Source organism: Crocuta crocuta, unplaced genomic scaffold (assembly GCF_008692635.1).
Source record: "Crocuta crocuta isolate KB4526 unplaced genomic scaffold, BGI_CrCroc_1.0 scaffold54, whole genome shotgun sequence".
Taxonomy (NCBI): Eukaryota; Metazoa; Chordata; class Mammalia; order Carnivora; family Hyaenidae; genus Crocuta; species Crocuta crocuta.
The window spans coordinates 4203341-4225137 of record NW_027530356.1 but is presented as its reverse complement, the minus strand read 5'-3'; the positions used below and the strand labels follow the sequence as shown (position 1 = coordinate 4225137).

At 37.6% G+C, this 21797-nt stretch overlaps 1 protein-coding gene across 5 annotated transcripts in view; it reads right to left on the bottom strand.

The window, feature by feature from the left end:
- Nucleotides 1-9435: 9435 nt before the first annotated feature.
- Nucleotides 9436-21797, bottom strand: part of EIF2A (eukaryotic translation initiation factor 2A) — a 33564-nt gene continuing 21202 nt past the window's right edge. For 2 of the 5 annotated variants that reach the window (XM_077765902.1, XM_077765904.1), the window contains 5 exons: nucleotides 19602-20173; nucleotides 16168-16281; nucleotides 14576-14704; nucleotides 13530-13595; nucleotides 12552-12944 (listed from right to left, as the gene is read on the bottom strand). In XM_077765902.1, the coding sequence (XP_077622028.1) occupies nucleotides 12879-12944; nucleotides 13530-13595; nucleotides 14576-14704; nucleotides 16168-16281; nucleotides 19602-20173 (947 nt within the window). In that variant the 3' untranslated portion in view covers nucleotides 12552-12878. Of the gene's footprint in view, nucleotides 11232-12551; nucleotides 12945-13529; nucleotides 13596-14575; nucleotides 14705-16167; nucleotides 16282-19601; nucleotides 20174-21797 lie in introns of those variants that run through there. The other 3 variants (XM_077765903.1, XM_077765900.1, XM_077765901.1) reach the window with 3 other exon arrangements.

Here is a 21797-nt window from a genome sequence, read left to right as displayed (position 1 = left end):
ATGACCCACCATCTTGGATGTGTGCGGAGACTCTGGGACGGGGTTCGATGAGTAGGGAGGGAACGAAGTAGCTGGTGGGATGTCAGAGGAGCCTGATAAGCATAGCTCCCGGCACGTGTGGGTTCTACATACAATTTCACTTAATTCAGACATTAATCTGCCTGAGACACTTAGGAGCACCTATTTGGCAGCCTCGACTCTGGTGTGGGGGTAAAAAAGCAAGCCCGAGTCTTCCGAACAGTTAATGCTTCACTCTTTGGGTGCCATGCTATAGCTTTTTCCTTGATCTTACAATATTGCACTCTCCTAAAAGAATTTAATTTTTTAGAGGCTTTTGTAAAATTTCGATCACGTAGAGGAGTAGAATAAGTACCTTACTCGTTAACAACTGGTGACGTCCTGACAGTCTTGATTGTCTATAGCTCTAACCTCTTCTTCCCCCAGGGATGCAAATATCTAACGTCATATTATTTCATTTGTAGGTATTTGAGCGTGTATCTCTAGAAAAAAAAAACCTAGTCTTTGGGAGAAAAAGAAAAAACTGACCACAGTGACATTATTTCACCTTTAAAGAAAGCAATTTCTTAATACCAAACATCCAGTGTTCAAATCTCTTCTGTCTTAATAGATATTTATTTTCCTAAAATCAGGACCAAAATATAATCCATTGCCATTGGTTGATAGGTCTTTTAGCTTCTGTCAGAACATTTAAAAACAAGAATATACCAGAAGTTGAGAAATTTCATTTACCATGTATTGCAGCAAAAGGGAACACACACCACGGGGAGCTAAGGGGAGTCTCAGAAAGTTGGTATTAGAAAGACTCTATTACAGTATAGGTCTTTAGATGATTTGGGGTAGTGTGCTGAGGTAGCAATGGAAAATTTGGTCATATTTTTTAAAGTCTCAGTATTAATAAATACAGGTCATTCTGGATCATTTATCCCAGATATTTCAATTATGAGACACATCAAATACAAATTTGGGAAACAGTGAAATAAGTTCTCAATAAATGTGTGTCCATAGGTTCTTACATCCAATAGCTCAAATGTAGCACATGATCAAAAATGTTTTTAATTTAAAGATAAAATGAAAGCCTGAAAACATTTCACAGCTGTCAGTTTCAGCTCACTTTGGCTTTAAGTGACCATTGTGAATTTTACATATCTTAGGACAAAAGGAACTGTAAAACCAAAATTATAAACTGTTTTCAGTAATCACATTGATGGTAATAGTATTTTGTTTGTATTATGATTCTAAGACTGTTGCATGTAATGTGGGAAAAGGAAGTGAGTTTGCAAGTGATATTGGTATCAATGGGAATGGAAATTTTGCAGTAGAAAAAAAAGAAATAGATTTAAATTAGTGTGTTAAGAAATATGTCATGAGAAAGTGGAGACAGTTTCAGAGTACACATTTTGTTGATTAAGAAATCTAGGGGTGCCTGGGTGGCTCAGTCTGTTAAGCGCCCAGCTTTGGCTCAGGTCATGATCTCACAGTTCATTGGTTCGAGCCCTGTGTCGAGCTCTGTGCTGACAGCCAGCTCAGAGCCTGGAGCCTGTCTTCAGATTCTGTGTCTCCCTCTCTCTCTGACCCTCCCCTGCTCATGCTGTCTCTGACTCTCAAAAATAAATTTAAAAAACATAAAAAAATTTTTAAAAAAGAAATCTATTGGAATGCTTTGTGATAATGGATTAGAGCAGATACATCATAGGATCATTTCAATAGAATATGATAAAATTCAATTCATTTATTATAAAAATTCTCAGTGACTTGGAGGAAATTTCCTTGGGGCAACTGGGTGGCTCAGTAAGGTTTTAGGTCAGGTCATGATCTCACTGTTTATGAGATGCAGCCCTGCATTGGGTTCTGTGCTGACAGCACAAACCCTGCTTGGGATTCTCTCTCTCCCTGTCTCTCTACCCCTCCACTGCTCAATCTCTCTCTCTCTTTCAAACTAAATAAACTTCAAAAAAGTAAATAATAAATAATGAGGGCAATTAAAGATTGGTGGCATTATCAAAGCATTATCTTCAGAAGACTGACGTAGTAACTGTATGTGAAATGATTGAAGTAACAAATGTCTAAATGGGAGGGGGTCCTGTACAAAAGTGAGAAAATTACCATAGAACAGTTACTGTAAACCACCAGGCATAGTGCACAACCAGGGCACAAGGAATAATTAGACTTGTTGGGCTCTTGGTCTTAACGAAGATCATTATTGGGTAAGAAAATATTTCAAGTGGGACCAATAAGATGTGCAAAAGTAGAGGCACCTGTCTGATTCAGTCAGAAGAGCATGTGACTCTTGATCTCAGGGCTTTGAGTTTGAGCTCCATATTGGGTATAGAGATTTACCGAAATAAAAATAAAACTTAAAAAAAAAAAAAGATATGCCAATTAGGTAAGCGGGGATTTTCATTAAGCCTAGAAGGTTTCCAGCTCAGATGTGTGGGGTGTGGTGGGCAGACAGACAGATATATACCTGGGTGGAAGTTGGGGGAACATGGAATGAATGGTTCTGGGAAACGTGCATTCTAAGAGAACAGGCCAAAGAACAAGAGCCCAGTCAGCAACAGAGCAGGGAGCTCTGGAGAAATGATGATTCCAACCCGAGCATAGTGACTGGCACTCAGGTTGCCTCCTCTTCCCAACTCAACTAGACTCAAAAAATTGACAGGTATAAGAATCTAAAAATAAGGCACAACATTGGAACTCCAGAGGCACAGCTTTCAACAACCTTCCTCCAACAAAAGAATATACTGCAAAGAAGAGAGACATTCTCCATCTTTGATCCAGAGACACAAACTATGACACCTTAAGGGCTTTGGCCTATCAGGGTTGTGATATGTTAAGTGTGCCCAGATATTGACAGACCCTCCAGTGTCCAGTGGAGTAGCCTAGATGTGCCAGCAGAGGGCGTGGTGTCCAGCAGAGCAGAGGCCACATTCATTAGAACACTTGTGGTGTGAGTGAGGGAAATGGCAATTCATTTACCAAAGAAGTCAGACACCACCAGGCCATACTTGGAGTGGGAGGCAATCATTAAATGGATCTGCATGTAGGACCAATGAGTCAGTAATATATGAGTTGGTATTAATACTGTACTCCATTTATTCTCAGAGGCTGGTAGTTCAGGTTATGAATTTTCTTAATCTTCTACTATAAACAAGTAGCCTACATCCATGAAAAAGTTCAGCATAGCTGACCTGAGGGAGTTCGCTTGGAGAATACAATTAATACAATTAGCAGTATGAGGAAAGATCTGAGGATTGATGTGTTGAGAGCCACACTGAAAAGCAGAGAGCAAATTCAGCAGTCATAGCTACTACAGATTCTTCAGCAGAGTAGAAAAGTGCTTCAGGTTTCTGGGGAACATCAGTTGGGGGATTTATACAAGATGGATTGGAAAAAAGAAAGGATGGAAAAAGTAGAGCATAAAGGTGATGGTCATCACTGTTTTTGAAGCCTGATTCCCCTCTCTCTTGCTAGCTCTTTGGCTGGGAGTTTCCCTACAGTTTTAATAAGGATTAGAGCAAATGCAACAATATGTGTAAAAACTGTAGCCTGGTTCCTCAGGTAGTGATAATTATTATTGTTTCTCTGAAATAGGAAGGGCTTTTGAATAAGAAATGATAAATGTGGGGCACACCTGATTGGCTCAGTTGGTTGAGCGTCCGACTTTGGCTGAGGTCATGATCTCACAGTTCGTGGGTTCGAGCCCCATGTCGGGTTCTTTGCTGACAGCTAGCTCAGAGCCTGGAGCCTGCTTCAGATTCTGTGTCTCCCTCTGACCCTCCCCTGCTCTCTTGGTCTCTCTCTCTCTCTCTCTCAGAAATAAATAAAACATTAAAAAAAAAAAAAAGAAATGATAAATGTCAAGAAAAAGGAAGAGATTTCTTTTCAGAGGAAATATTGACTTATTTGGTGATTGATTGCCAATGAGTAGTCTAGAGAGTAAATATTATGGATCGAATGTTCGGTGTTCCTTCTCAAATTTATATATGGAAGCCCTAACCCCCAACATAATGGCATTTGAAGGTGGAGCCTTTGCGAGGTAACTAGGTTTAGCTTTGGTCATGAGAGTGGGACCCCCAACTGCACACAAAAAAGGGGTCATGTGAGCACTCAGTCAGATGGCTGCTGTCCACTAGTCCAGAAGAGAGTCCTCACCAAGAACCAAGTCTGCTGGCACCTTGATCTTGGACTTCCCAGCCTCCACAACTCTGAGAAATAAATATCAGCTGTTTACCAGTCTATGCTGTGTTGTTACAGCAGCCCATGCTGAGACAGTGAAGATTCAAGAATTACATTTCGGGGCGCCTGGGTGGCTTAGTCACTTAAGCGTCCGACTTTCGCTTAGGTCATGATCTTGCGGTTCGTGGGTTCGAACCCCGCATCAGACTCTGTGCTGACTGCCAGCTCAGAGCCTGGTGCCTGTTTCAGAGTCTGTGACTCCCTCTCTCTCTGACCCTGCCCTGCTCACGCTGTCTCTCTCTCTCTCCTAGAAATAAATAAAACATTAAAAAATTAAAAAAAAAAAGAATTACATTTCTATCTCAAGTGCTTTTCTTTCTTTCTTATTATGTTTGTTTATTTTCAGAGAGAGAGGGGGAGAGAGACAATCCCAAGCAGGCTCTACACTGTCAGTGCAGTGGCTGGATCTCACAAACTGAGATCATGATTTGAGCCCAAATCAAGGGTCAGGTGCTTAACCAATTGAGCCACACAGATGCCCCTCAGGTGCTCTTCTGGTTTAGTTGGTCTAGGATGGGACCTGAGCATTCCGTATATTTCCGTATATTCTTCAGGGAATTCCACCATGAAGCCACGTCTAGCACATTAGACTTGAGGTCTCTTGATTCAAAGTGGGGTCTTCTATGTCTTCAGTTCCTCAGAGAACCAGAAAACTGTTCTGAGTATGTAAGTTACTTGAATTTTTATGGCAATGAATGGTAATGGGGAAATTGGCAAGCAGTAAAAGAATTTGATTGTCAACATGTTAAATTTCAACTTTTGACTGGATATCCAAGTAAAATCATGCTGGAGAAAACTGGTAACACGGGACTAGAGAGAATGTGCACATACGTATTTGGGAATCATTGAAATGCATGTGGTAGCCAAATTATGAAAGGGTATCCAAATATGGTTAATACATCAAATTCTTGAGATCTCAATTAAAAGCATTAGATGCAAGGTAAATTAATATAACCAGCTAAAACTGAACTTAGAAACATTAGCTAGAGGGGGTGCCTGGGTGGCTCAGTTAGTTAAGCATCCGAACCTTGGTTTCGGCTCAGGTCATGATCTCAGTTTAGTGAGTTTGTGCCCCACATCAGGTTCTGCACTGACAGCACGGAGCCTGCTTGGGATTCTCTATCTCCCCCTCTCTCCCTAGCCCTCCCCCAACCACACTGTCTCTGTGTCTCTCAAAATAAATGAATAAACTTAAAAAAAGAAAGACATCAGCTAGAGAACATAGTTTGTATGGAGAAACAGTATTTGGAGCAAATGTATCCATTTGAAGATCAAAGGTAAGTAAGAAAAGACCCTGAACAAAATTTAATTGATCATCAAGTTATCTTGTGAGGGCTTCTTTGTAATATTAATAAAGTGGATATATTGTTGAAATGCTCCCCAACATTGACTCTTCTTCTCGGAAAAGTACTTCAGTTTCTCTTCAGGGGACTAGCTTGACCCCACTGCACACAGTCTTGTCAATTGTGATGCCCCGAAGTTTTCCCAGCCAGTGGTGTGCCAATGTCCAAAGCCAAAAGCAACTGAAGCTGGTTAATTCTGATAAAAGAACCCTGAGGACAGTTCTAGACCCCAAACTACTTGAGTTCCTCTCACCTCCAGGGCCTCATTCTGTTTTTTCACTTGAATCTGTGTTATTACATACTTTGCCACTATTTACTTCCCCGTTAAGTTAGAGTCCATTTCTCTTGCTTGCAAACCAAGAACTCTGAGAGCGATAAAATCTGCTTTCTTTCCTTAAGCCTGGCTTAGATTTTCTAACTGCTGTCACTCCCATCCTCAAGTCTTAAACATAGAAATATAGGCAGGGCTGCCTGGGTGGCTGAGTCAGTTAACCTTCTGACTCTTGACTTTGACTCAGTCATGATTTCACGGTTTGCTGGTTTGAGCCCTGCTTTGGGCTCTGGCACTGATGGTGCAGAGCCTGCTTGGGACTCTCTCTCTCCCTCTCTATCTGCCCTTCCCCGACTCACATAAGCATGCAAAATAAATAAAACATTAAAAAAATAGACAAATATTAAATAAACATTAAAAAAATAAAGAAGTATAGGCAAACATTACACGGAAGTTCAGATAATAGACTATCAGTGTCTGGGAAGCCATTAGACGGATGGAGTAACCCTCGCTGGCAAGCTGTTCAGGCCAGCAAGTTCATAATCAAGGCCGGACCTCAGTACCAAGAAGGGGTGATAGCAAGAGACCTAGGATAAAACTTAGGTCCACACAAAAACCTGCATACTAATGTTTATAGCAACTTTATTCACAATTGCTAAAGCTTGGAGATAACCAAAACGTCCTCCAGGAGGTGAATGGATAAATAAACTGTGGTACATCCGGACAGCTGAATATTATTCAGCACTATCAAGCCATGAAGGACATGGAGGAAACTTCAGTACATATTACTGAGGGAACGAAGCCAATCTGAAAAGGCTGCATACTGTATGATTCTAATACATGGCATTCTGGAAAAGGCGAAAGTATGGAGACAGTAAGATCAGCAATTGTCAGGGGTGGGAGTGGAGAGATGAATAGGCAGAGCACAGACCTTTAGGACAGTGAAATTCTGAATGATACTATAATGATGGAGACATGTCATTATACATGTGTCCAAACCCATAGAATGTACACCACCGAGAGTGAAACTCCATGTCAACTGTGGACTTTGGGTGATCACCTGTCAACCTATTCATCAATTGTAACAAGTATACCATTCTGGTAGGGGATGTTAACAGTGGGGGAGGCTATGCATGTGTGGGGGCAGGGGAAATGTGGTAATCCTTGTACCTTCGGCTCAATTTTGCTGTGAACCTAAAACTGCTCTAAAATATGTTTCAAAAAAATCTTCCTTTCTTCAATAGCTGTCAATCCAAATACCATAGCAGTCTTGCTAGAGGTCAGACACTACCCCTTCCTCCTCTGGGAAGCAGGAGGAAGTCTGTAAACAGAGATTTTTCAGATCAGATGGAATTGGAATTCCAGTAGCTTCTCTGCAAGCCTGGTTTCATGAATGAGTTCATTTCACAGGACTCCGTACTTAGAAGGGCCTGTACATGGGGCACCTGGCTGGCTCAGTAGGTAGAGACACATGCTCTTGGGGTTGTGAGATCATCCCACGTTGGGGGCAGAACTTTACTTCAAAAAAAAAAAAAAAAAAACTGGACGGACTACACTTGGCTTAACACTTGGATGTCATGGTCTCGTAATTCTTATTTTTGAAAGAGGAACTCCACATTTTTATTTTGCACTGGGGCCCATTACTTCTATGCCCAAGGCGTATCACTTCTTCCACAATATCAATATTACCAAACTCTATTTCAATTCCTTGAAAAAGTCTTTCTTTGCCAGTGTTTAAAACCCATACATATTATTTTAATAAAAAAAATGTGTGTGGATTGTCTCCATTATATGGTTAGTGGCTTAGGGGAGGAAGCACAAGCCAGGAACTTCAGGTCCACTAAGTGGGTGCCAGATGTCTATTGGGGTGGGGTTAGGATACAAAAACAAAACAGGCTGGGCATCATAAAAGATTCTCTCTGGTGATGTCACAATTCTAGGATTTGGCCTGTTTAGCTTCAATTTAACATAGAAAAGGAAACAAAACTGTGCCTAGAAGTAATTTTGCTTGAGTGTGTAAAATGTATGCAGCTCTGCTTGGCTAAATCCTTCAGGACTCTAAAAATACAGCTCCCTTTTCTTTGAAAAGGAACTAAATTCCTGAGAGATTTCTGAAGGTATCCCCAAGTCACATAGTGCTTGCTTTGCAGCTATTTCGGGGTTACACAGTACTTGCTTCCTCTTCCCAGTGTGCTCACCATCTCTCCATCCGTCCTCAGCTCAAATAAAGAACCGAGAGGTTTCTTGGGTGTTATGGCTCTGATCCAATTCCAATGTCTTTCCGTCACTGCTCCATTTTCCTTCTCCCTCTGTGCATCTCTAGCATATCTTTTTCTCTGTCAAACCACCCTATAAGATTGGCAACTTTTAAGTGAGTGAACCTATTTTCCAGATTATGTTGTTAAATTTCTACTTCTTTAATTTCCATACAGTGCTGATTTGGGGGTCCCTCTAGTGGCCATACCAGGAATTGTTGTAGCTAAAACGAGTTTTCAAATGCACTTAAAATATAAACTCTAGAAAACGGAAATAATACTATTTGGCTTACCTACTATCTCCACAACATACCAAGAAAAAGGTGAAGTAAAGATAGGAGGTGTTCAAGCCCCAGAGAGGTTCCAGGAACCAGGAGGAGCAATAGAGAGGGAAGGAGTGCACTGTGAGACAGCAAAGTGAGCAGCTAACTCGAGTAGGCAGCGAGTAGGCAGTCCGCTCTGCGTTAAGAAGCCTTCAGAACAAACAGGTCCCCAGGACTGCAGCAGCGTCCCCATGCCTGACACCTCACCTTACTGGCCCTAACGTGGTCAGGCTGTCCCTGTAGACTGGTAATGTTGCCAGTGCCTGTGGCTGACCACTCATGCCACCCAGGAGTCACACCATCTCAGCAGGACTATGGCTGTCAATGGATGTTTAGGTATCTAGATGGCTAAAGGACCAAGATTAAAATGTTTACCTTACAATTTACTTTGGGAAAACTCAGCATCCTACTTTTTTCACATTTCAGACCTTCTGAAATAAAAGTTCTTTTGGATTTATGCATATTAACTTTTGCTTGCCAAGGGTGTACACATTCAGGAAGTATTTAGTTTAGAAAAGCAATATTACAGTTTATCTGGAACAGATTGGTGGCCCATGAACTCTTTTCATTAACCTTTTGAATAATAAAGGTTTAGGGTTGCCTGGGTGGCTCAGTCAGTTAAGCATCCGACTTTGGCTCAGGTCACGATCTCATGGTTCGTGAGTTCGAGCCCCGCATCAGGCTCTGTGCTGACAGCCAGCTCAGGGCCTGGAGCCTGTTTCAGATTCTGTATCTCCCTCTCTCTCTGATTCTCCCCTGCTCACGTGGTCTCTCTCTCTCAGAAATTAAAAAAACAAACAAACAAAAAAACCCAATGAATAATAAAGGTTTAAAAGGTTCATTCCTCATGAAAATCAATCTGGCCCATTGTGTTATTAAAAAAAAAATTAGGTGTTAAGATGCCAATTTGCAATCATTCATGATACTCAAGTAACTTGATCATATTTTCATTAATTAAAAACAATGGTCTCAGAGTGAAAGCAATGCCCAATATGAACAGAGATTGACTAAAAAAAAACAAAAGAGGTGAGACTGGTGAAGAAAAAGACAATAGGAGGGCATTTAAAATTTTAAATATGATGTGACCCAGAAATTCCACTGCTGAGAATTTACACAGCGGAAACTATATGAAGCAAAATAACGGTTTACTGCACTATGATTATTTTCATGTTATTTTGTATTCTTGTAAAATGGAAGTTAGCAAACTTTTTTGGAAATGGCCAGAGAAGAAATGTTTTAGACTCTGCGAGCCACACAGTCCATTCAGACTACTTAACTGCAGTTGTAGCATGAAAGCAGATATGGCTGTATTCCGGTAAAACTCTAAGGATACATACACAAATCTGAATTTCATATAATTCTCACATGTCACCAAATCATCTTTTGATTTTTCAACCCTTTAAAAATGCACAGACTACACCATGCTGCATGGGATTTAGCCCACAGGCTATAGTTGCAAAGCCGTGGCCTACACCATCATTTTCTGTTGCATGGTGCTGCATTCTAAAATTTTTCACTGTCCTAAACATCACTCATTGTTGCAGACAGTTACTTCCCTTTCATGCTGCCTCAGAAATGAGATGTCATGCTACCAAAGATTACATGAATTTCACTCAGTCTCCATAACACTGAGTCCACATCTGAGAAATGAAAGGTGTATGGTAGTCACAAATTGAACTGCAAGACAATTTCTTATTCTGAAGTCTAGTCTCAGTTGATTATGATTTTTTAACTATACAAAACCATAGTCTCCTTTATATAAAAAACTAAGTATAGCAAATAAGGCTAACATTCCTTTTGACCACCCTCCATTCTAATAGTCTATGTCCTCAGTTTACGCCAGACTTTTCCTAGTAAGCTTACATATTTTTAAATGTACACATGGAAAAAAATAGTTTGACAGCATACAGTACTACTTTTTTGGCAACATGTATTGCATGTTTTGACACAGATTATCTTTTTTTCTTTTCTGAGAAAAGGATTCCTTTTCCTCAAGTGATAAGAGTTGGGTTTTGCTCTTTTTCTCTTCCCTCACTGGGAAGCTTGCTTAACTCATGAAAAGATAAGAAGAGCCTTTGTATCAAATGAAGTGCCTCCACTCAAGATTATAATGCTCTTCAGGGCACCTGGGCGGCTCAGTTGAGTGTCACTCAGTTGAGTGTGTGACTTCAACTCAGGTCATGATCTCGGGGTTTGTGAGTTCGAGCCCTGCATTGGGCTCTGTGCTGACAGCTTAGAGCCTGGAGTCTGCTTTGGATTCTGTGTCTCCCCCTCTCTCTGACCCTCCCATGCTCATGCTCTGTCTCAATAATAAATAAACATTGAAAAAATTAATAAAAAAGATTATAATGCTCTTCATAGATGGTTATGGTAAACGCCAAATGCATTTTTGAGATACTCTGAACAAGGGAGATTTTTATGAGAATCAGGATTTATAGATTTTACTTTATAATGAATATAGCCATGTATTTAAAATTTCATTTTCAAACAGCCATTTATCACCTTACCCTTTTTTTTCCCTATCACCCTACTCTTATTCCCAGAGGATAATGTTTAAACTAAAAATCAAACAAAATGTGTAGACAAAGAACATATTAGTGGGGCGCCTGGGTGGCTCAGTCGTTTAGGCATCCAACTTCGGCTCACGTCATGATCTCATAGTCCATGGGTTCAAGCCCCGCGTCGGACTCTATGCTGACAACTCAGGGCCTGGAGCCAGCTTCAGATTCTGTGTCTTCCTCTCTCTCTCTGCCCCTCCCCTGCTCGTTATCTGTCTCTGTCTCTCAAAATAAAAAAAAAAAAAGACATTAAAAAAAGAAGATATTAGTGATTTTTACACTGATGTGTGCTCAGAAATGAAACATTTCCTTGAAAAAAGTTAAATGGATTAAATGACTACAGAAATAAAGACAATTCCAAAAAATGAGGCTAAGAGTTTTGGTAGAACAGTTAGCCTGGAACAATGTGAAAGCATCTGACTAAAACAAAAATCAATGATACTACCTCTGAGGTAAACATTTTAAAGATAATTAATGTTTACTGTAAATTGTGGTATGCATGGGTAATTAAGTTTTTGAAAATAGACTGCCAGGCCAAAAAACATTACAGTGTCTCAGGATGCATTACTTAATATTTTATTAGAAAAACAATTTTTAAGGTAATACATTGTAAAAGCAATCTATCTGCTTAAGTTTTTATTATCAGAAATTAATTAGTTAATGTTGAAAGCAATTATCTGCGTGTCCGTTTACACTCACATTCACACACACACTCTCTCTCTCTCCACACAAAACATTTAAAATACCACTCAAACTTTAATGAATTAGGTCTTCACCAAATCTCATTAGAAGCTCTGGGGTGTCAGTAAACTCAGTTCTCTGTTTTGGTTTCTCAAGGTGTTTCTATTTCTCTGACCTATCAGTTTAAATATTACCTCTGGAAAACCTGTTATCAATGTAAATGAAAAGTAATTTCAAATGTTGGGGTGCCTGGCTGGCTCAGTGGAAGAGTGTGAATCTCTTGATCTTGGGGGTTGTGAATCTGGCCCCATGTCGGGTGTAGTGACTACTTAAAATAATCAAGCTTAAAAAAAGAAAAGTAATTTCAAATGTTAACCTGAAAAAAAATTAATTGTAATACTCTAAAACCAAATATAAAATGGTTTTGATAGGTGAGTGTCTGGCATTATCATTACATCTTTTTTATTCATCATATGAATAAACAATCAAAACAATCAAGACTTGACTATACCAAAATAATCATAGTTCATGTTTGAAAAATATTTACCTCATCCTTAAATCACTAAATTTATTATTTGAAATACCAAAATAAAATGTTTTACTATTTTCCATTTTTAAAGTCTGTATTTACTTTAGAAATAGCCAGAAAAATGATTCCAAATACTATAAACAATATAATCAATTTAATATATTTAGTAAAATCTGATTTTTAAGGCTTTTCTTTCAAGTTTGGACAATATAAGAATATTTTAGGATTAAAAAAAAAGCCATATTATATATTCAAAGGAAAAATTTCCTGAACTTGTCTTGTAAATTAATTAAGGATCTGTTAACTTAGCAACTTATAACAAAGTCAACAATGATTAAATTTAAAATGTTTTTATTCACATATATGGTAAATACTATTTTCTACTAAAAAGAGCAATGACATTGTCTTTCAATCTGTCAGACTTACGAAAGAAATTCATGTGTTTCTTTTCTATATCATTGTTGACATGGTATAGGATGTAGGATGTAAAAATTAATAGACATTATTACATAATTTTACACGTACGCAGAATCTTGGGTAAATGGTTAAAATTATAGATGAAGATTAAATGTGGGCATGTGGGTATTTCATGTACACCAACTGGTTTAACAGAAAATGTGTTTGCACTGATTTCTGGTAACAATTGGCTTTCTGTGAATCTTTAAATACCCAATTCCAAATCTTCCAGCTCCTGGAGAAGGGTTTTCTCTTTCTGAATTTTCTCCAACTAGAAAAGTTTCAAACAACAAAGTTATTAAGTAGGAAATGAAATAAAGTAATTATTGGATCTATAACCAAAACAGCAAAGCAGAAAAAATTTATAAAAAAGTATATTTCTGACATTTTAACAGCTCCACTGGTAAATACAGATTTAAAAATATAGAGTAACAAGCTTTGTTACTTGGTATGAATCAAGTGGGCAAAGCACAAATGCTGCCTTATTGTAAATCTGAGGGTCCAATAAATTTTCCATTCTATCTTTGGGCTTCCCTCAGAAGGTGAGAAAGCAGTAAACAGGGCAGTGCTACTGAGACTTAGGAAGGAAATGAATCTTATGTTTATCTATGATAATAAACTGCCTTTATTCTTAGCAGCAATGGCCTTACTATGTTTCCCAGAAATTGTGATTCTCTCATTTACCATGATCTACATCATGTCTTCCCCTGTGCTTCGCTGTTTAAGTGTAAAAGCATTTTACCAAATACATGGTTTTTGTTTAAACTTATGAGCTCTTACTTGATTAAATGATTGTGTATAATAAAAAGGGAAGAGTGGTAGTCACACACGTACAAATGAAACATGTAAAAATGACCTGATTTTTTTCTAGCTGTTTTCCAGCTGCTGCTTGTTCTTTCAGTTGTTCGATTGCTTTCAGTTTCTGCAAACATCAAATATATTATGAGTCAAGAAGAAGGAAGAATAATTTCAGAATGCAAAATTTTTTAGTATCAACTCAATCACATGAATGAGAAAACTGCATAAAGAGAATCAACTATTACCTTTGGATCAAGGATGGTTTGTTAAAATGCTAAGATAGACTCTTTTTTAAACTTAGATGTAAAATTAAACATGTTAATTAAGAACATGGGCTTTGGCTAATTTTCAAGCTTTCAAGTATTATGTATTATATACTTTCAAGTATTCACGGTATTATATATGTACATGTATGTATACATGTACATGTATATGTATGTAAATATATCACCAACTTCACTGTTTTTTCTAGCACTTCAGTGTACCTGGCCCATGTCTGTGGCTTTAAGAGACACTTCAGGGGCGCCTGGGTGGCTCAGTCGGCTAAGCGTCTGACTGTGACTAAGGTCATAATCTCATCCTTGTGAGTTCGAGCCCCACATCAGGCTCTGTGTTGACAGCTGGGAGCCTGGAGCCTGTTTCAGATTCTGTGTCTCCCTGTCTCCCTGTTTCTCCCCTGCTCTCTCTCTCTCAAAAATAAATAAATGTTAAAAAAAAAAAAAAAAAAAGAGACACTTCATAATGCTGCCTGGGCAGGCTCCTGAAACCTGATTTTATACCAGGGCCATCACCACAAACTGGTTGCAATTTGGCACATTAATTAACTTTTTTTCCCCTCTGTTTCTTCATCTTTAAATAAATATCTAATGAAATACTGAGTATAAAACAGTTCAGCATATTTCTGTACAAAGTTCCTTTCTTACTGCTCCAAAAATCAATAAAATGACTATGAATAGAACTAAAATCAGTGCCCTTCCTAAATTATAGTATTTCATCATGAGAAAGCAATAATCAGAGCTGCTACAAATTTCTTAGATGCCTATCTTTATATATTTTCATGTATTTCTTTCAATAAGCACATCTGCTCTTATTTAAGTCTCTTACTTTCTTTAGGTTCTTGATTTTTTTGTCTACTTCAGGGTCTCCAGAAGTTGACTGTGAGATAGTATTTCGTGGTGTGCTCTGTGGGGCAGGAGTTGGTGCCAAATCTGGACTCTTCTCATTCCTTGCTTCCTGCAAGAAATATTTTCAAAAATTCAATTTTCTAAAATCAAAACATTAAAGTACTTCAACCAACGCAGCCATGGTATATAAAATGCAAAAACAAAAATGTGATTCTATCTTTCAGATCACATTTTATGTCACTGATCTGAATTGAAAGTCTCATGAAATATGCCACACTGTCCTGTAGCAGAAAGATACAATGCAGCTTAAAAGATATATTACAGTATAAGGAAGACACCCAAAAGGTTTTTACCATGTAATTGTCATAGATAATACTTTGCTAGATCTAAAATTTAAAGTAGCGTAATAATTCTAGACCCGTGTTGGGCTCTACACTAACAGTGAGGAATCTGCTTGGAATTCTCTTTCTCCCTCTGTTCCTCCTGCCCCCGTCTCCCATCCCGTGCTCATGTGCATGCACACTCAGTCCCTCTCGCTCTCTCTCAAAATAAATGAACTTAAAAGTTATATTAAAAAAAGATATTTCTGGAGATGAAATATATTAACTACAACAGAGCACGCTGATATTTTTGAAGCTCAGATTTTATTTAAACATTTTTTTAATGTTTTATTTATTCTTGAGACAGAGCATGAGTAAGGGAGAGGAAGGGCGAGAGGGACACAGAATCGGAATTCTGAACTGTCAGCACAGAACCCGATGCGAGGCTCAAACGCACAAACCTTGAGATGACCTGAGCCAAAGTAGGATGCTTTACTGACTGAGCCACCCAAGTAAAGTTCGGATTTTAGCAGAATATAGATGTATAATGAAATTCTATATCTTAAAATAGTAATTGCCTACCAAAACACATAAGCAACCTAGAGTTGTCAAAATTCAAGCACTACCAGCAAGACTGCATTGTCTGAATCTCAAAACTGTGATCACCATGACTTCTCAAACCAGATACTCCTAGCCTAGCTGATCTCACCATCCCCATAAGCCATACACAATCATTATCTGTGAATTGTTACACTGGTGTGGTTTTGCAACTAGAAAATCATATAACAAATTATTTTAGAACAATTCCACCATTTTGGCTACTTCTGGTGTTTAGATTCCCAGCTGAATAATTTCCTATGGTAATGTAATACTGAGGAGCAAAATGGCTTTTTATCATGTCATTTCTGATCCCTCTTAACAGATGTATGCTTTCAGAGAGCAAACTATACCACTTCACACAGGATCCACCAGAAAGGTCTACAGCAAGTAACATACTACACGATTCCATTAGGGTTTCGGGTTTTAAGGTCAGGTCGTTTCCTTACTTCCTCATTATATATTATAGAACTACTCAGAAATTCAGACACACACAGAAGAAAGACACTCTGGCTATTTATATCTAATGCCAACTACATTTTATAACATACCAGTCAAGTCTTTAGGACTATAATCTTTAAACTTTGATGCTTAAACTAAGCTAATTTAACTGGTTTCCTTTGTTTTGTTTTGAAAAGATTAGTGCGCCAAATACCTGTTTTGCAGCTTTCTTAGCCTCATGCTTTCTTTGATTTTTAAGGGCTGTTTTTGATAATGGCTTATCATTTCCTGCTTGTGGTTTCATATTCTGAGGTGGTTCCTCCTCATGCTGTGGAAAATGTAAAATAAACGATTGTGAAATGCAGTCTGTGTTTTTAAAAACATGTATCACAAATCATATAATTTTGCTAGTGTGGAATAAACTTATTTTATTAGGTGTGTTTTATGACCACTGGCAAAGAATATTTCAAAACTCTTATTAGTAATAGGGACACTCCAACCATCAGGATGGATTTAATAAGGATCTTCCCACTAAGCTGATATATGGTGTCTTTCATTTAGACAAGAGCTGGCAAAATTCACCTTGGTTCTGTTTAAACAATGTAACTTTTCTTGGTACCGCTATGACACATGATTCTTCTTAAAGTAGATACTAATGGTAGCTTCTTCCAGAGTCTTTTGGGATCCAACTACTGCCAACAGAAACCTAGTTGCCTCATTTGTTTTCTCTGCACAAAGAATTACTTGCTAGGTCTTTACATGCAAAATCAGAGACTGGAAGATTAAAAATAAAAGCAAATTGAAATACTAACAGACCAGAAGAAAATAAACCAAGTAAGAAGGGGGTGACTAACCGCATACTTATAAATCCAGAATTGTCATAATGAAGAGGCATACACAAAATTAAATGACCTGTCAGACTAAAAACAGACCATCATTTCCATCATGAGATATTTATATAACCATCCATCAACTATATTCTACAACAGAAAGAGAGTGAATTAAAGACAGGATCCAGGAGGTTCTAGTATAAAAAAAAATGGCTATGGTTGATAAGCGTCACTGTATTATATAATTGAAATTTGTGGAAACTCAAACGTTCTCCCCACATACACACACCACCCAGCGAGGTGAAAGATTCATTAATTAACTAGATGGGAGGAATCCTTTCACAATGTATACATATTATCAAATACCATGATAGATGCTTTAAATATCTTACAATTTTACATGTCAGTTATATTTCAATAAAAGAATACACACATAGAGGTCTGCGTTATCTCTGGAGTTGCTTCAGGCAGCATACAGTATACGTGATAGCACTACAACTTCCTATCAGCTTCATCTACTCAGTGATTTCCCTCCAAACTGCTGTTATCTAAGTGGTAACCAGCTCTTGGACTCTGCACGCTCAGCACATCAAAAGAACCAGATCTCCATGGTGTTTCTGAAGTACTAGCTCTCAGATCCATGTTGTACTTAAAAGTGCTATAAGGAAATGGGCAGGGTCAAACATTTAAGATTACAGAGGAATAAATAAGAAACCGAGCCGTGCTTCATCTCAGCTGCATGAACTGTGTCGGGTCATGAACGCTGTGTGTGTACTTGCTCCACTGAAGCAGCTGAACATGAGAGCCCGCACTTGTAGAACAAAGTCGATGGCATGTCTCTTTCACTTTTTTATCTACACAGCACACAGTGTTAGTCAGGACATGGCAGTGTTTGCTGAATATTTGTTTTATACATCAAAATTCTTTCAATAGTGGGCACCTCTACAGTAGCTTGCTTTGGATAAAAAAGTTTCTATTCATGAGAACTCCAGAGAAATGACAATGCAATTACAAATGATGTAAGAAAGGAAAAGTTACATGGCTCTCGCACATGATGAACAGAACATAGCCACAGACAGGCTTTCATTTGAGACAAGAAAATAAAAAAATCCACACAGCTACTGTGGATCATGAACTTTTCTGGCATTAGTACTGCGCCTACCGTACACAATTTCATCCGTATTAACATAGTTTTTTTCATTTATGTCAATTATAACGGGACTGTTTTGATGAATATATTACAATACTGAAGGGTGTTTCTGGAAGCCACGAAATTAAGTACAATTTACATGTGAATTTTTATTTATAAAAAAAGTTTTTTTCTTCAGGGAGAGCATCCCTTCTTTTTTTTTCTCCTTTGTGATAGATAACCCTCCTCCTTTGTGAAGTTATTTACTAGAATGTNTTTTTTTTTTTTTTTTTTTTTGCCATTTAGCTCATTTCTAGAATTCGATACAAACATTGGGCCTGTGGTTTTGTCAACTAAAATGATTTGATAAAATCACATAATCATCATGTTACACACAAAAGCAAAACTTTAGTGGAAACCTTAAATGGTAAAAACAATTTTGGTTTTAAATGTTCATACCAAGTTTTAGCACTACTTTCAAAAGTATATCTTTCTCTTCCTCCCTCTATCAAAACAAGTGAGTTTTATGGATCAGAGAATAAAAATACACAGTGATTCAGAATTTATTCCTCCTGTGCTATCTTGTAAGATATCTTTAGAAAGCCAGATATGCTGGGGTTACTTCTGTTTTTCTCTTAGCAAAGGAAAATTTCAATATAGAGATAAGACAAATGCAAAGGCTACTATACCCTTTCCTTTTTAATCTACATATAAATATAAACGGGGCTTAATTTGTTAATAAGTTTTTATGTTTTTAGTAAATGATACAACAAAAATGTTTAAACAGAACATATCAATGAGGTCATTACAGACCACTGCTAGCTTTTGTGAAGGAGGAAGGATTATTCTTCTGTTTTTGTTTTTGAGGGTTAAGAGTGGTACAAGGGAGGCAAAGGAATATTCATCCTTTGAAAAAGTGTCTACTTCCCTGAGTGGCTAATAATTACGTGGCTAAATATTCTCGTTTACTTGGACCAGTTTACACCTACTGTATGGTCACCTTTATAATACCAATAATATTATTGTTCATTCTTACAGAACAACTTTATTTCTTAACATGTTCACAGAGAACCGGATCATTAATAAATGTTTCCCCTGAGCTCTGAAATGCTAACATTTTAAAGCAGACCGGAATCTGACCAATGCTTTAGTCATAACTTTACAATACAGATGGGAAATGACAGCCCAAGGAAAAGAAATGTTTTGTTTGACCAACAGTGTTTTAAAAATTGAGAAATTTTATACAAGCCTCCAGATTTGTTTTGTCTTGAAAAATCAAACATTTTGGCAAACCGAGCCTAAATCCCCTGTGGAAACAATCAGCTACTGCTGTGCAGTTGCTATGGCCTTTAAAGAGGGCATGATCTCTCCCTTTCACCATTCTCTCCCAGCCACCAAAGCCTTACATTACCAGGCTAGCCTGACAGGCATGTGAATTTGAGCTCACGATCTCTACAAAGCCAGTATGTCATACTCCATTATCTTTCTCACAAATGTAAAATGTGAACGGTTTTAAATGGGCTACTCTGTTAACCTAACAATGTCAGCTATTCACCATCTTCAGCAGTAGATCCTCCATGATTTCTACAGTTTATATTCTAATCAGGTGCTAAGTAACACGAGAACATGAGAAAAAGGTCTTGAGGACTCCACACCCTTTTCCTACCAAAGTAGCAAAACTTCACTTACTAGTTTGGAATTGGTGATTGGTTTATTTCTTAAAGCCGGAGGTCTATAAGCTGTTGCCACTTTAGGTTCTTCACTGGGTACGTCACTTGGAACTGCTTGGTAAGTTATTGTTTTTGCTGGAAATGTTCCATCTAAAAATGGCTGCCAAGAAACCTGCCATAATTCTGCATTTGATGGCACATCATGCTTGTGCAAGACAGAGCCAGTATAATGCCAAATCTTGTACCCATTGTTAACACGTAACCTGGGAGCACACGTGGCTGTTAAAATATGCTCACCATCAGGGCACCAAGCAAAATATGTAGAATCAGAGGCCACTGGTTTAGAAATGAGTTTGTAGTTTTTAACATCCCACACTTCCATTTGTCCCCTCAGATTTCCAAATCCAGCTAGTACTAATATATGTCCATGTGGGCTATAGTAGGCTGCATTACGAGGACCAGTTCCAAAGTCAAACACGGGATCACATTTCAAGTTGAAAATCGTCGCTTTGGCAGGCATAAAACCATAAACAGCACAAAACTCAGTAGAACTAGAATTCCAAACGACATCGTAAATGGGGCCATTTTTTGCTAGAAAAAGAATATAAAACTGAAATCAGCAATAAAGAATAACACAAAGACAGTATTTATTAGCCAAGTTATAATTGTATAATACTCTAAACATGTCAAACAGTAAAAAAAAAAAAAAAAAAATTCAACAGTTTCAACATATGTTGCAATTAAAATATTTTTATATGATATACTATGGGAATTGATGTATAATCATAAATTTATTTAAGAGCCTTCTAGGGAATCTAAATTTGTTTTAAACATTTTGGCAATGGAGGCTCATAGACATATATTATTCCTACTCTTACTAGTTTTCATTAGAAGAGGAATGTAGGCACACAGCAATAAAAATACATATTATATAAAATGATACACCACAAAATAAGTCCCTCTACACAAAGGCAACCTTCTATTCCTTGTATATGCTTTCAGAGTAGTTTTGCTGAAATTAAGCATTTCTCTTAACCATACACATACACATAGTTCTTCGTTGTTTCAGTTAGTACTCTAGCTTGAAACTTTTCCACATAAGCACACTGAGATCTGCCTCACTGCTTTCCAGCGGTACTATATTCCTGTATATTCTCAACTGTGAGTGTACACAAACACACCTTTAGGAGTGAAACTGGATGCTCAAAGGTGCATACATTTACTTGATAATGTGCCACCAGAATGCCCTTCAGAAAAGTTGTACCATTTTACATTATCAACAGTTTTTTTAAGTTTGTTTATTTATTTGTTAGTAATCTCTACACCAAATGTGGGGCTTGAACTCACAACCCCAAGAACAAGAGTCACATACTCCTCTGCCTGAGTGAGCCAGGAGCCCCAGCAGTGTGTGAGAGTACAGATTTTCTCCTCATTCTCACTCACACTGTATAATTTCATACTTTTATCTTTGCCAAGCTGCTGAGAGAAAAACTGTCTTCCTTTCTATTCTTTTATTATAAACTGAGCACCTTTTAATATACTTACACAATCTTATTTCTGCTTTTGTGGACTATTTTTTACTGTCCCATACCCATTTTTTTCTCCAGTTATTGGTCTTTTACTGATTTACTTGATATAGTAACAAAATTCACCTTTCTCATACTTATCCCTTATCCATCTAAATACATTTTTCCCCAATTTTTTGTTGGTTTTGCTTTATTTACGGAATTTTCTTCCTCCAATGTAGAAATCTATATTTTATATATTCAAATTAATCATTTTTCCCCTATTAGTTCTGCCTTGTTAGAAAAATCTCTTTTCACTTTTGAGATTAGGAAAAAATCACCTTTAGAACCAGTTTACCTAGTTTAAAAAAACCTACTGGCATTTTACTTTTTAGGTTAATTTGGAAAGAAATGACATCTTTATAAAATTCTTCTTATAAAGGTCACATTTTGTCCCTTAGAAGTTTTAAAGTTTTCTTCCCATTAGTCCTTAGATTTCTTGCCTTTTGTTGTTATGTATGTTATGTATGTATCGTTACCTTTCCTTCTCTTACGTTTCTTAAGTGGCTGTTTATACTCTGACTTCATCTATACGTACAGGGATGATTCTGTTTTTTCTCAGAAACAGATTTTTTACACAAAAGTGTACATTTATTCTATTGATCTGTTACACTGATGAGGTCTTTCAGAATGTTAAATTATAGTGAAAA